This window comes from Perca fluviatilis, chromosome 6, assembly GCF_010015445.1.
Source record: "Perca fluviatilis chromosome 6, GENO_Pfluv_1.0, whole genome shotgun sequence".
NCBI classification, from domain to species: domain Eukaryota; kingdom Metazoa; phylum Chordata; class Actinopteri; order Perciformes; family Percidae; genus Perca; species Perca fluviatilis.
The window spans coordinates 10195575-10211820 of record NC_053117.1 but is presented as its reverse complement, the minus strand read 5'-3'; the positions used below and the strand labels follow the sequence as shown (position 1 = coordinate 10211820).

General features: G+C 40.2%; 1 protein-coding gene across 3 annotated transcripts in view; it reads left to right on the top strand.

Annotated features, from left to right (window-relative positions):
• unc5db (unc-5 netrin receptor Db) overlaps positions 1–16246 on the top strand; it is a 396816-nt gene that overhangs the window by 307147 nt on the left and 73423 nt on the right. For all 3 annotated transcript variants that reach the window (XM_039803695.1, XM_039803693.1, XM_039803694.1), the window contains one exon: positions 10222–10306. In XM_039803695.1, the coding sequence (XP_039659629.1) occupies positions 10222–10306 (85 nt within the window). The remainder of the gene's footprint in view (positions 1–10221; positions 10307–16246) is intronic.

The following is a 16246-nucleotide window of genomic DNA, read 5'->3' as shown; positions in this document are numbered from 1 at the left end:
CTGTTTAGTATGAGGTGCAGCCTTCCCAGAGTATCTTGCAACACATTTACCACCATTTCTTCTTCACTTTCCTGGTGCTTGTTGTTAAAGAAGGCAGTCCTTCATTGTTATGTTTCGTAGGCATAAAAAAAAAGTGTCAACTGTTCTCAGCTCTAGAAAGTGGTACACCAGAGGCATCGTTAGGCCTGGGCGTCCCCGGCTACAGCCCCGAATGTTTTTTTACATGCTGTGGACATGCTGCGGCAGATGTGACGCGTTTGTGCTCTGTGTATTTCTGCCGTAGTTTCGGTTTTCCAACTCTGATGTATAGCAGTGTACAGCCACTTCGCTAAAATCAGAGACCAGGGGCTCTGTGTCTGTCAGAAGGTCTGAGATCTACCATATCAGGAGAGCAATCATGTAATGCACAGCAGACTATGGTGCAGGTGGATTATTTTCTGAAATATAGTGATTGTATTCTTGTAATAGCCTATTTACAAATCTCAGAGAACACAGATGGGATGAGTTATATTTTGAATGTGTTCAAAGTTTTGAACATAAGCAGAAATCTGGCTCAAACACATCTGAAATATTACAGTCCAGGGGTTTATTAATGCATTCAAATGTATTAATTTCTTATTGAGTTGAATAATTGTCACATGCATATTTAAGGAGGTTACATCTCCAACAAAAGATGCAACGGTTTTCCAGAAGCACCTTGGTCCCGACTGAAAGTCCTTCTCCATGTCTTCTCCGAACTTCTTCCACACCCGCTGCTTTGCCTCTTTCACGACAAAGGCTGCAGCCCTTTGGGCCGGTCAGTACCCTGCAACTGCCTCCGGAGTCCTGTGAGATAACATATCCCAGCAAGACTCTTTCAGTCGTACGGCTTTCCTGACCACCGGTGTCCACGATGGTGTTCGAGGGTTACCACCCCTTGAGGCACCTAAGACCACAGCTCCCCGCCGTAGCTTTAGCAATGGAAGCTTTGAACATTGCCCACTTGGGTTCAATGCCCCCAACCTCCACAGGGATGCCTAAAAAGATCCCTGTTGAAAGTCTGACAGACTGACAACTATAACGGTCTACAGGGGCATCCGCCAGATGTTCCCAGTTCACCCGCACTACCCGTTTGGGCTTACCAGGTTTGTCCAGAGTTTTCCCCCACCCCCTGACCAAACTCACTACCAGAAGGTGATTGGTTGACAGCTCCGAACACAAACTTCTTCAGGTGATGGTTCATGGAGAGGTTACCATGATACCGCGACGGCAAAGGTTATGATAAGAAAAAAGATTGTGGTTTGAATTATAACACCAGCCCCCTTAGGAGTACTCCCAGGACACGACCATGCAATTCCCAGATGAAAGTTTTGTGTTTTCCCCGGGACACGAACTCCGCTCCCCTCCCCCTTGTTAACCCTGTTTTCAAGCTAATCTTAACTAATTAACTAATTTAACTAACTAATCTTAACGACTAGAAAGCATTGTGTTTTAAGACCCAACAACTGACCCTGACCACATCACTATGCGTTGTTTTGCACTCTTATACAGCAGCAGTCAATGTGGTGCATACAGTTTTAAATATGTGGAATACATATGAATTACAGTGAATTGCTTTTCGTAGCAATATGTATGAATGGTTCATAAGAACAGTCTGCTAAAGGTTGTTGAAGGTAGATGAAGATGAGTAGTTGAGCAGGTGTAAACAGTCGGATGAGTCGGAGATGAGGTTGAAAAGATGGGATTTTTATTTTATTTTTTTCCAATTAAGGCCTTGGAGGCAAGAATGATAATTTTAAAATGATCAAAATTAAGGAAAGCAACAAAAAAATATACTTAAAATAAAGTAAATTGACTTGAGAGTCAAAAATAGCCACATTATCCAAACATACCACTTTCCTAATTGACCTTTAGACAAGTCACGACTCTGAGGGCATCCAACAGACTTATGTCCTCCTACCTCTAGTCTCCTCTAACCTCTCCCCATGCAACAGACACTGCCAGTCTATATAAGCCTGAAGCCCGCCCCTTAAATTGAAACATACCAACACCACAGTATAATACAGGGGTGGATCAGGTGAGTAGACAAATAAAGCTTAATACAGCCAAAATGCATATAGCTATAAAGCTAAACATTTAAAGAATATAATTTATATGATTCACGTTAACACTTCACAAAGGCACACGATACCTTGACGGCTAATAAAATAACTACTCAAAATTCGGGTCACTTCCTGTTGCCCTGGAAGTCATAGCGTCATTTAAATCTGAGAATCGCGGCAAACTTTGGTGGTGTATATTTCGATTTTGATTAAAGGCCATGCCATCTGTAGAAGGAATACTTAAACAAGCAAAAGTCCTGCTCTTTAATCATGGATCCATTTATTTACAAGAACAATAGTAGAAGAAGAAAATTATTTAACAAAATTAGATTTGACCCATGTCCCCATCCTACCCAACAATTCCCAAGATTATGTGTTGGAGATTTTAGTACCATACATGTTTGCTGCACAGCCTCCAGCAAATACTATCAGAAAATGAAAAGAAGTTAATGTGATATTAGATGAGAAAAACACAGAAAAATATGGCACATACGTAAGTATTATTAATGTAACTCAGCTTGTCAAAGTTTGTACTTCACACTCCTTAGACCCTATATTGCCATCTTCACAGGCTCTCTCAGGCAAACAGGGTTCACAATTTCATTATGTTCCGCCCACACAAATGCAGCGATTGGAGAAGTTTGCATCGACCGTTATAGTTGTCACCAGGTCAAAAGTCTGTGCAAACCATAGCACTCTTCTGTGGTCCTTGTGTACATAGTGTTGGCCCTCATTCGGTGTGGTGAGGTGAAGTAAAATCTGCCTCCTGCGGTTGTCTTTCAGGCTGAGGGTCTAAGTGGAGGAGTCACTGCTGTCAAGTGCAGCACTCAAACAGCATGACTGCACCACCATACAAGAGACTTAATAGCCAGTCGTGTGCAGCACTTTACTGCAGATTACTGAAGTCACCTTAGTTTTATGGAACAAAAATAATAACATTCCTTTTTTTTTTTTTTTACTTTAATAAACCTATGTTATGAGATGTCTGATTGAGATTTCCGCCTTGATTCCAATACAGTGTATATTTGAATTGTTAATGGTAATTACAACAGTGTAACTTTGGTTGAAGAAGTGGGGGGGGGACACACAAAAAACCCCGCCAGTTCTCCGCCAGAATTTTTTTTCCATTTGAATCCCATTTTCTGCATTTCTACATACATTTGTGATGATACAAAATCCAGGAAATAATTAAGTTGATAAATAGAAAATAGAAAGAATAGTACTAACCTATATATAAGAAAAATATGTCTTATTGTTTAATATATGGGCTGATTGCCAAGACTTGAGAGGATCATTTTATAAAGTCAAAAATCCATCCATCCATCCATCTTCGTCCGCTTATCCGGGATTGCAGCAGTCAAAAATGTTCACCATTAATGCTTTGTGTCTGAAAAAAGTCACACACATGAAGCATGGTAAACGAGACAGGGTTTAGTTCACAAATGGTCAAAACACAAAATCGACTAGAGCATACATTTGAGTCATCAAAGAAATGTGGGGAAAGTGGTTACCAGCGTTGAACTGGTTTATTTTCTATCTATAACAGGTAAAGGACAGGGATTGATCAACTTGACAAATTTGAACCCTAAGGGACAATAAGGATGTAACGTTTACCTATTCTATTCTAACTCCCTACATCCCTATTAAACTTGGCTCCTACAAGAAGAACATTTAGAAGCACATTACATTTGATAATATTCAAACTGTATTCACTACTTATCATGTACACTTCTTCCCCTTCTATCATAACAAATCAAAATCAACTGGCCCTTCGTACAGCGCATGACCTTCCTATAACATTGTGCTGCTACTGCTTCTCCCTGTCTCTGCTTCTCCCTGTCAACTGAGTTATGATCATATTGAGTCTAACATTAAACTAGCAGCCAGAGTCTGCTTAACATACATTGCTGACAGAAAATGCTGCGGTTTAAAGTGGACTAGTTTCATTTCATTTTTACGAAGTGCCGCAACCACGATACCTGCTCATTAGAAGTTTCTATCGTTCACTACTTTTTAGAGTTGATGCTGATGACCCTTTTCTCTAGGTTCTTTGTTGAGTCAGTTGACATCTTCTCCTTAATCTGCTGTAAAATAAAAAAACTCCCTTTCCAGGTTAAAGGAGAATTCCTGCCAATTTTTACGGAGTAGCTGCAGCTACGTGTACGAGCTTCCACTGAGCTAAAACGGTAGTTGTCGGTGCAAGTTTTTGTGCCTCTTAACAGACACAAAATGCAATTAAAATGTCTGTGCAACATGAACAGGGCCCTTACGTGACAACAAGATGCGTTTTCAACTCAGACATTGTTTAAATTCACCTTCCCTGTCTCAATCCTGCCGGTAGGTAGCTTGCCCTGTTAGCCTTTAGCTGCTAGTTGCTAGCTGCTAGCTGCCATCCGTGATAAATGTGTTCAGCAGGGTTTCTGTTATAATTATCACGAAACCTTTCCGTGGGTATTTGTAGCTCATCCATTTTGTGTGTGATCGATCTGGTGTTGGTGAGTAGGAGGCTTCGCAGTGTCAATTTGTGTGGCAGTTCCCTTAGCCGCGCTAGCAGCCACGGCCGGCATCCCCCTCCACTCAAAGTTCTTTTGTTTGTTTACTTACAGATAAATGTTTGAGCATCCCTGTGCAGAATAATTTGATAAGATGGCCTTTGTACCCCAACATTTTTTTCACACCCAAGGCCAAATTGCCTTGACCCTAAAATTCCATGTCTGATGTTCACGCGACGTTCCACACAAACGCAGGCTCTCTGTGTCCTGCTCCTCCGTGGCAATGATGGCTTGCGTTTAAAAAATATATATAACAAATTTGAAAGTGTCCCCAGTGGAAATTACGCCTTAGGGTGATTCATTAAAAAACATAATTTAAAAAATGTAATCATCGATTATTTATAATATTTTAGTCCGTAATGTTCCACTGCTCAAAATAATCAAAATGGTTTGCTTATAAAAACTAATCTAAGTTGTGAATAGTGTTATGTGAAGTCCATTGCTAACTATCTATAAAACTTTGTTCGTCAAACAGACCACACGTTGAACTGACAGAAACAATTATTTCTCTTCTTCCTACATCATGTTGTTGGATCTCTCACTTTTCTTTTTTAGTTTGCCAAATAGGTTTGTTGCTGACAGGCAGGTGGGTTTTAACAGGATAGAGGTGTTGTTGTTGTGTAGGTATGCCGTGTGCCGTAAATCCTTGGGTGCAAAAAAGCGAGGTAGGGCACAGAGCAAAGCAAAGTTTCAATAATTTGGTCTTTGAGCGCAGCGCACGGTGTAATTCCGAGTGGTGCGCGACCCCAGGGGTAGTGCTGCGCCTAGTTGGGTAGCATTGCTCTTCCCATAGGAAAACAATGGAACGGCCAGTGCACAGCAGTTTTACTATGGATCATGTGTAGGCAGCTTTAGGCTACCATTATTTTTGACAAGGGTCTCTCCCTCTCTCTCACTCTCTCTGTCTGTATCAGTCTCTCTCTCTCTGTCTCTTAGAGCTAGATTATGAATGATTGATATGTTATTTTATGGCTTTATTTTTATATGAGTAATATTCATACTGGTTTAAATAAACGATTTAATTGTATTTCACATTTTTTCTGGCAGTTTTCAGTTGGAGTTATATGTGAAAGGAGCTAAATGCCTGTCCCAAATATATGAGTTTGAGTTCAGGGATTGAAGCAACGCTCAGGCTATCAATTGCAGCTTTACAGTACTTAAGGTTGCAGTGCTCTGAGTTGTCATGGCCGCTGTGGGAAACTGAGAAAATACGTTGTTGTTTTTATTTGTATGAATTGACCCTTTAAATAGTGCAATACTTTTAACACAACACAATAAATCCAGTTGTTTGACTTACTCTTGGCTGACATTTTTCACATCTCTCAGTTTTCTCCATCACTGCTGAGCAGCCTCCACTACATGTAACACAGAATGATTATTTAATGAAAACAAACTGCTTAAAACGCACACTTCAAAGATGACTGCGGTATTACAAAATATTCACTTTCCATAAAGCTGCCAAAACCATCTTTATCTGTCATCTCCCACTCTGCTCCTTTTAACCTTGTATTTGTAAAGCTGGTCTTTTATATGCTCTCATCTCTTCAGTGCGAATGCCTCTCCGTTCACACAGAAGCAGATAAATAGTGTCAGGCAACAGTGACAGGGCAGTGTTGCTCTGCAGAAATCTCCACTTGCTTCCTAAAAAATATTGCATAATCTAAAGTGTAGGGAGCTGGTTGGGAGATCAGAATAAATAAAATTGCTTTATTATTTTTAGATAGTGTCTTATTCAGAAAAAACTGTTTACAACTGAATTTGATTCAGATATTGATTAATGTGCCCATTTAGGCCTATTCTATTCAGGCCGATCAAGTGAACCTTGACTGGGATAAACTGAGTTGTTTCAGATTCTGTCTTGTCTAATGTTGGGAATTGGTAAGGGTACAGATTCAATTATTGGCATTTTATCAAATATGTTTTATCAATATTAATAAAGTTATGAATATGTGTATTAATAACTTTACTAAATTGACAAACAATCAAAACGGGGCACCACCCTGGAATCAGGGACCAATAACTGAACTGTGAAAACCGTCTCAGAGGTGTTGTTTCCTTTAAAATACAGATCCTAATTTGATTAATTTATCTGGTATCTTTGAAAGGAACAAAGGAAGGGTGAGATTCGATCACTGACCTGTTCAACTAGCTGTTACTACAACATTTACAAATAATCACCAAAAAGTATAATTAATCAATAGTCAATCAATATTAATCAAATAAAGTTATTTTTTTTTCAAAAAAAACAAAACAACACAACAATTGGTGTGTGTGTGTGTGTGTGTGTGTGTGTGTGTGTGTGTGTGTGTGTGTGTGTGTGTGTGTGGGGGGGTGGAGGGATTTTTTTTTTTTTTTTTTTTTTTTTTTTTTTTTTTTTTTTTTTTTTTTTTTTTTTTTTTTTTTTTTTTTTTTTTTTTTTTTTTTTTTTTTTTTTTTTTTTTTTTTTTTTTTTTTTTTTTTTTTTTTTTTTTTTTTTTTTTTTTCAAAATTTAAATTTTTTTATTAAAGGTTATCTAACCCCAAGATGGTGGGTTGGACTGTGCGCAGCCGTATGGCTAGCTAGTGTGTGTGTCCGTGTGTGTGTGATTGGTTAGTGTAAAAGAGGAGAGAAAAGCACGTTTAGAGAAAGAAACGCTTGGAGTCTTGATCTTCAAGGTTCTGACCATAACCATCCTCTCGTTCACTCAGGACTCTGGCCTAACGTGACGTTATGGCCGGAGACTGAGAAGCTTGCTAACAAGGGGATGTTTATTTCTCTCTGCCTCTACACAGGGCTACAAGGTGACGGTCTCGTCAAGTCGCGGTACCGGTGGTTCGACTGACTTACAGGAAGCAATATTACCTCACTTGTACAGTAGCTTCGGCGGGAGATAGCAATGTAGCATTTACAGTTTCAAACAAGCTACATTATTTAACACAACATTAACAATGCACCATGATCAGTGGTGCTTTCACAGAAATAGATTGGACTCGGTGGTCCCACAATCAGATTAATAGCCATACGTGCACCAGTAGCACCGGAATGAATCAGCAGGTGCGTGCTTCTTCAGGATCCAAAGTGCTTCCAGAACACCGAAAAAAATGTGTCAACCTGTAGCAACCGGAGCTGCAGTGGAAAGACTGAGGAGGGCAACCTGTAGCAGCGTCCGCATGCAGTGGAAGACAGAGAGGAGAGAGTGAGGGGAAGTTTTATAGTTTCGGCCAGCTGGTCACGGAACCCCGTTGTGTTCAGGTTCCGCTAGCCAATGGGAACTCCGGGCTCTTTGACCCTCGGCCATTTTGAAACCTCTTTCCCTCATGGTTTGAATTCTTAAGGCGCTGACACACCAGGTCGATAATCAGCCGTTGGACAGTGTGGCGAGGTCAGTGACTCGAGTCTGTTCAGTGTGTTCCGTGCTGTCCTCCGTCCAAGGGTCCGTCGGCCTTCATTTTGGCCGATTTGACATGTAAAATCGGCGGGGCGGGCACTGCCGGCAGTCAGACTCAAATGACCCCTCTGATTGGTAGAGTGCTAACCCAGAAACGGAATGAACGTGACTAGTCTCTCAAAATCTGACGAAAATCTTTTAAACTGACCTTTGTCGATCTGAAATGAAGACCGATTCAGCAACTGCATGGCCTATTTCTCGCTTAAAATGTTTTCAGAAACACGTTTTGGTGAACTATTTTAGTACAATATGAGATCGTATTCTGAACAAGCCGCCACGACAGTCTATCTTTTGAATTTCCAGAGAAACCAGACCATGTGACGCGTTCGTCCTATCAGCTGCTGGTTTTCATTTTTGGGCGACAATACAGATTGCGCCACCTACTGTTATGGAGACGTATTACGTCTCGTCGCTTTGGTGTGTTCCGAAACACTTTTTTGACCAACCTCTTTCAATCAACACTAAATTGATTCAGGTCCTAAAAGTACCACAATTTCAGTGGAAAGAATTGTTGTGATTACGTAAGGGTTAATGCCCGACGAGGTGTCCATTGTCAAGTATTAATGGACGACAGCGAGGTGTGAACCGTCCGACGAAGTCCATTACTACCTGACAATGGACACCTCGAAGGGCATTAACCCGCTTATACCATGGTCACTTGCCAAATAACATATTTTTAAAACATTAGTTCATATTTTAATTAGTTTTACAATCGAAATCTAAAGTTTATCCAAACAATAACTCAGTTTCCCTGGTTACGCCTGACGGTTTGACTAATACCTGGAACAATCATTCCCATCCATCAGGTTCTTATGCAATGCAAACGTTGTTCTCTCCACCAGGAATTAGGAAGAACCTTAGATACGACTTGCCTCTCTTAGCAAGCGGAGATATTTATATAGTCCGCTCAGCTGATAGAACCCTTCAGTTTAGCTACGAGCCAGAAAGTTAACGCTATGCTAGCAAGATCCAAAGTCAATAACATTGTGTACAGTTGGCAATCAGTAAAAATAATTTGACAGTATGTTGAACAACAAGACAAGCTAGCTATCCAGCCATGTCATTGTCCCCAAAACAATATAATGACTTTTACAAAGAATTTGATCCGCGATGTGTAACGTTACTGTCGGCTGCAGCGGCGCAGCCTGAAGCAGCGAGCTGAACAGTGAACGGGATGTGAGATAACGTTATTCGCTGTGAAACAAAGTCAGTCCAGAGGGCCAGTATAACTTACTTCTTTCAGCCTGTGTGTTTTAGCGCCATCCTGTGGTGTTCAGAGGACGATTTGGAAATAATAAATCCACATTTCCTTATTGATTTAATGTAGCGCATTCATTTAGAACAGTAAACGGTCAGTTTCACCGAACTCCTTTAGTAGGTGTCCTATATCACTTTTTTTTATATCACTGCCTTGACAAATTGTGTTTTAAAAAGTTTTGGTAGTCCTTATAACTGCTCAGTTTTAGACATTTTTGATGAAATGTTCCTTAACTCCAGAGTGTAAAGTCACCTTACTTCCTGCTTTGCTCCTGTCATAACTACTACAACCACTAGTCGTAAATATGAGTCGTAATTGCTGCTTGATTAAAACACTTTTGGGGGAGCACAGTCTCAACCATAGATATAGCAGGTCAGAAAACGTATTCTTTGTATTGGCAACAGGTTTTGGAAGACAATCTATGTATTTTTTTAATCTTCTTTTATTTTGAAGGACATTCAGAGCAATTAACATACCAGAACCTAAGAAACCATCATTATTAACAGCCAATTGTAATTCAGAATCCCATACAGTCGATGCTAATGACTATGTCCAATCCTGTGTAACTATTTTAGTTAAAAAATGATCTAACTCCAGGTGCTACAGCAAACTAACCGCTATATCCTCTTTCACTCTGTAAAATATTTAAGATGATCAGTGTTTCCATGTGCTAAGATACGTGTTTCATTTTTTTATCATGTTTCTTGTAAAAATTATATTGGAACACTTTGGAAGATTTGTTCACTTTATTCTTTGATATGCCATAGTTCATTCAAGTGAAATGAAGCTCTCATAAATATTCCCATAACCCCTGCATGTAGGACAAGCTGTAAGCCCTTATTTTCATCTACACCGTCAGGTTGTTGGAGTTGTTGCTGTTGACACATTTGTGTGTTTTCCAGGGGTCAGCCTGCTGGTGCCTCATGGAGCCGTGGCTGAAAATATGTCCTGGGAGATGTACATGGTGATCAATCAGGGAGAGGCAAGGTGAGGCCAGAGTTTACCCAAATATCATTTCAACCATCTATCTGTCTGTCAGTCTCCCACTATCTTATCATCCATCTCACCTGACACTCTATCCTTTGTCCTCACTGTGCTGTTTCTCTCTAATTATTTACCATCCTCTGGTACTTTAATTACACACATTTCACCTTTTACTATAAAATAAACACATGTCACAATTGAGTTAAACTATAACAACTACATTCAACCAACATTTACTACTTTAATGGCGCTGTTCTCTATTATGCTTGACATTAGTGCATTCGCACGCTAGGGGTCCTGGACCCCCTGTTGGAGAGCCCTGGCTTAGACCATAAAAACACAGATATGTAAACAGCAAATACAGCATCTTCATTTGGCTACAGATAACCAGAAATTCACTTCCTGCATGGAAACTGTTTCATTAATTAAGTGCATAATGCATTGAGTGAATTTACACGTTTCCCTATTGCTTTGAGTGAGCTTTCCACAACTGTGGCTACACTCTATACAAGGCCGCTAGCATTAGCGAGCCCTTAGTCTCCATTTGCACAAGATTCTCTAAACACTGATATGTACAAGCAATGTAATAAACTGCTTATTCAACTCATATACTCAATATAGCATGTATTCTCAGTTTAAGGCACATTTATAAAAATAAAAAGGGGTGTTTGTTTTTCTCTTGTTTTAATTTTCTGACTTAGTTAGCTGTTTTCACCCCTCTACACACTGTAGTTTTTAGCAAATTATATTCAAATTGCAAGATATACTGCTTTTGTTTGGGATTACTTTCAGTGGATGATTAATCCACATTAGGTGCTGTTGTAAGTGTTAACAGCCAACACATCCTCATAGAATCAGAATAGGTCGCTTTCCAATTACTCCCAAAATAACATAGATGACCGTTATAAATACTGCCGCACGGGGATCATTTTAAACACCTGACCATAAAACTTGACCGCGGTGGCAGTTTTAATCATGTGACCATTCTAATAACATAACTGCTGCTGTTTTAAACACAGTTAAAAATATGAAAAGGAACTAGTTAAGTTTAGGCAACAAAATACTTAGGGTTAGGAAATCATCAGGGGTTGGCCAAAAACTGCACCCACTCTTCCTCTCTATGCCGCAAGTGTCTGTCATCCGGCTGACTTTTTGCTGGCGAAGCTCGGGGCATGAAGGCTGTTCATGTGATAAATACAACGCAGCTTTATATCTTTTTTTGGAGAGCTGAGCAATTTTGGTAGAGCAGAGTGAAATCTGGGTTAAGCACGGAGCAATATTGAACGTAGAAGCCAGGAGTGGCTTTAGGCGGGGGAGCGGAGGGAACCAACAGCCCTGTGAGTGAGGAGCGGAAATTTTAATGCATTAATAAAAGAAAGCGCGGACTGCTTACTTTGCTAACTTAATTGCTTCTTCAAAAAGAAATCCCTTAGGATTTCTTTTTTCATTTTATGACACCATTAATAATATTGTTTTACCGCCACTCTCTACATTACCATGGTTTTCCACAGATTATTACAACAAGTTCCTTACCTTCTTGATCAATAAGGTAATGTCTATTAGGTCCAGATTTCATCCTGGGACTTGCCTGCCCAATTCCAGCCCCTCTCAATCGCTAACTGTTCTGGACTTTTTTTAACCAATCAGTTTAAAATTTGTTTTAGATTTGATTAGGAAAATTAAGCTATCATCTAGCACTTTGATGTAATACCATCGTGTCTATTTTTTTTAAGGTTTTACCAATTATTGGCCCTGCTGTTTCAACGATTGTAAATTCCTCCTTGTCCACAAAACATGTCCTTCCTAATCTAAGCATGCTACCATTCAGCCCATAATAAAGAAAACCAATTTAGATACTGCTTTGCCGAACAATTAAAGGCCTATATCTAAACTCCCAATTTTGTCAAAAATCCTAGAGAAGGTTTTGACCAATCACAAAAAAAACAACGATTGCTGAGTTGGAGAGGCACAATATTTATAAAAAAACGTTTCAATCAGGTTTTCTGAAACAGCAGGTTTTTAACAATATTTAATGTCTGATGCAGGATGTTGTTCTGTGTTGGTACTTCTTGACCTCAGTTCTGCATGCCATAATTGGGTGGCCATATCAGGCATAGCTTTATACTGGTTTTCATTGTATTTCACTGACAGAAGTTTTACTATATCTATTGGAGGCTTGGTTGATTCCTCTAAATTGTCCTGTGGTGTCCCGCAGGGCTCTGTTTTGGGGTCCCTGTTATTCTCTATACATTTGCTGCCTTTGGGTCAGACCATAAAAAGATTTGATATTGCATACCAGTTATACAGTATGTGAATGATATCCGGCTTCATTTCTCATTTAAACCCAGCAAGGCTTTTATATGTAGTCTTCTTGACTGTTAAAACGTTATTAGGGGCTGGTTAGCAGAAAGATTCTTACGGCTCAATGCCCATAAGACAGATGTTCTGGTTGTTGTTCCAAAAAAGGTTGTCCCCATGTCCTTGCAATGGATTGGGCATCTTTGCTCTGCTGTCCTCTCCAACCTGCGTAATTTAGGGGTAATACTGTATGTGATTAATCCTCTTCGTTTGACACCCATGTTAAGCAGCGGACCAGATCTTGTTGTTTACACATAAGAAACATTAGTTAACATTAGTTTCAATTATCAATATTGAGTTGCTTATACATGCCTTAATCTCATCTTGCATTGACTACTGTAACACACTTTTCTCCTCACTTAGTATGTCTGCTCTTCTTCGCCTTCAGTCAATCCAGAATGCAAGAGGCTACTAGGTCAAATAGACGGTCTCACATTACCCCTGTTCTTAAGTCTATTGCACGGTCAGGCTCATGCATATGTGGCTGAACAAATTCACCCATTCTCGTCAGCTCCCTGTCTTAGGTCTAACATGTTCATTTTACTGTTTGTCCCACACACTAGGCTTAAGACCTGTGGTGATCAAACCTTTGAGTCCATAGCGCCAAAACTTTGAAACACTCAAAGTATGGTCTACAGCCTTTTGTGGATCATTTTAAAAGGCAGATAAATACTTACTTTTCAGGCAGGCATTTGGAAAACCTGGTAGCACCTGGTATGCACCTCTGCACGTTACGTATTCTCATTTGTATGGTGTTCTTAGTTTTGTACTTTTTAAACATGCTCACATGGTAATTTTATCTTGTCTTGTATTTTGTGTTATGCCCTGTAAAGCACTTTCTGGCTTATGTCTGTGAAAAGCACTTTAGAAATCAATTTGACGTACTAACTTACACACTAACTAAAAGTATTTATTTTTAAGGGTTCTGTTATTCTACAGAATTGAAAAAACAAAATCAATAGCCTATCAGAATCCCAAAATTGAAACTTGAATACCTACCCAAACAAACAATGTTCTCTGCAGTATGTGGGATATTTACTAACAATACAGTTAAGATTACAGTAATAGCTGCCAATCAGTTGCCATGCCAGTGATGTAACCCTTTAGAAGTATTTATATTAGAAAATTTAAGAAAAATGAATATACCATGATGTATACCGTTACTGTCTGTGCTTCAAATTATACTATGATAAAAATGTTAGGCCATACCGCCCAGCCCTAACTCCAGCCTTATTCTTTAACCATTAATAATAAATCATTAATAAAAATGATAAAAGATCAATTGGTGATGCAAGTAATTATTAGTTCCCTACGTGTTTGGCTTTTGTCACAATAAAATATTGGTGAACATTGACTATGGGCAGTTTCAAAGCAGTCATCATCAGTAGAATAAAAAAAAAGAATAAAATAAATGAATAAATAATAAATGTATTTGTGGGCAGTAGTGCAGGCACACATACAGAGGATAGATGTGTGACCCTCCCCAAGGCCATCCTCATGTCACTGTGTGTTTCCCATGCTGTGTGACAGATGGGCCCAGGGAGCACCACATATTTCTCCCTCTCCCTATAGGAGTCCTCCAGGTGTCATGCTATTGGCGTTCTTTTCCTGAAGCCCCTCACAGGTGGTAGTCTGGACTTTGATGTCCCAGCTGCTGTGGAGAGACTCACATTCACGGCGCGTTACCATGGGGGCTCTGTAATTGAGTCCTTCATTTAGCCAACTGACTTGTAGGAACCAAAGTCAAGCCTTCAATCCTCCAATCTCTTTTTTGTCCCTACTACTCTGCAGAGAGTCAATATGTAGTTATGTACTCCACTCGGTGTCAACAATGTGGCGCTTTGGGAGAGAGTCACGACCCAGGAAGCTTGTTTAAACGATGATGAATGCAGTGATGAATAGAGCGGGTTGCACTGATGGACATGCACTGCGGAATAGAAGGCACAGACGTCTCCCGAGGCCTTTCATCTTGGCAGTACAAGCATTATGTATTCTGATCACAGCTAGGTAATGACCCTTGGATGGACTGAGCTTCTCTTCAGGGGGGTTTTGCACGCTCTTCCCTGCAGAGAGCCACCATGATTTCCAGTTTCCTCTGAAATGTCATTGTTTATTCACACAGCTCTGCTTGAACAAAGTCAGGCAAAAAAGAGATCCCACAAAATGCACACACATTAGTGGTAAAAATGGGGTCGTGGATCGCTTTGACAGACCACTGAAATAATGAGATGAAAACAGTATGGAGTGAGAGTTTTTTTTATTTCAGTTAAATTTTGAAAACGGTCCGTCAATTTTCCCTTTAAAAGAATTGTGTTTTTACTTACTCCAAAGAATGCCATTCTGAATGGGGTAACAATATGCTTTACAGTACATAGAACCCATGGATTACTATCTTTTGCAGCAAATCCTCTTAAGGCAGTGTTGTTGAAATGCATAGTGCTTGTGTAATCCATGATGCCTTTATAAATCTTTACACAAAGGTCTAGAGCTGCCTTCATGCATGTTATACATTCTTACCTGCCAGCATAAAGTGTCTGGTTTCTCCACCCAGAAATGGGCACTAACAGCTGGAGCGTATAGCAGCGTAGCGCAGCTATTTTTTGTTATGAATACCTACCCATGTTATCCAGTCTGTCCGGCCACACTGGGTGCGTAGCGTCCGCATAGCGTCCGTGTAGTGTCCGCGTAGGCCCGCACGCAGCAGCAATAGTTTCGGCGTCTCCTCTATTTCTTGCGATACGCAAAGTGTATGTGTCTAGCCAGACAGGTAACCACATACAGGAAGACCACAGTGCAGCCGATTATTTTACCAAAATAAACACATTTCAAACGAGACACGCGATCAGGCACACGGAGACAGAGACCGACGGGCGGACAGAGAGAGAGACACACACACACACACACACACACACAGGCTACAATTACCACAATTTTCCCCACCATCCTGTCTCTTTCTAGAGAGAGAGAGGGAGAGAGAGAGAGAGAGAGAGAGAGAGAGAGAGCGAGCCGTGACTGCACGCAGTGTCTGTGTCCAAACTGGCAGTGACTGATGCCGCCAACCAAGAGCCTGGGTCTGTCCGAGGTTTCCTCACTCTTGTTTTCAAGCTGAACAACCAATCGGATGAATTGGCCTGTTCGGCCGATGGCCAACACCTGCCGACAGCAAAAAAAGGCTGACGCAGGTAGGTCGCCTTGGTGTGTCAGGGCCTTTAGGTCCTTCCCAAAAAAACAAAACTAATCGACATGTGAATAGAAATGCAAATATGGGGGGGTGGGCTGGGTTTGTGCTGTCTCTTTGGAATGTTACCTGCTGTGACTGAGTAATGTAAAAAGTTGTATCTAATTTACATAAAAAAATCACATATTATTTGGCATTGGACACATTGGAAAGTGTAAATTATAAAGGTTTCTGTCAAAAGGTAGCGCATCTCAAGTTCCCAATTTAATTAGGCTCACATCACAATAAATCAATGTTGACGTGTTTCAGCACAAAGCCTTATTCTGAGTCTCTACAGAGAATCTCCATTGTTTAAGCGCAACCTCCTTTTTCAACTCTGATTTGATCACATTTATAGGCATTTAGCT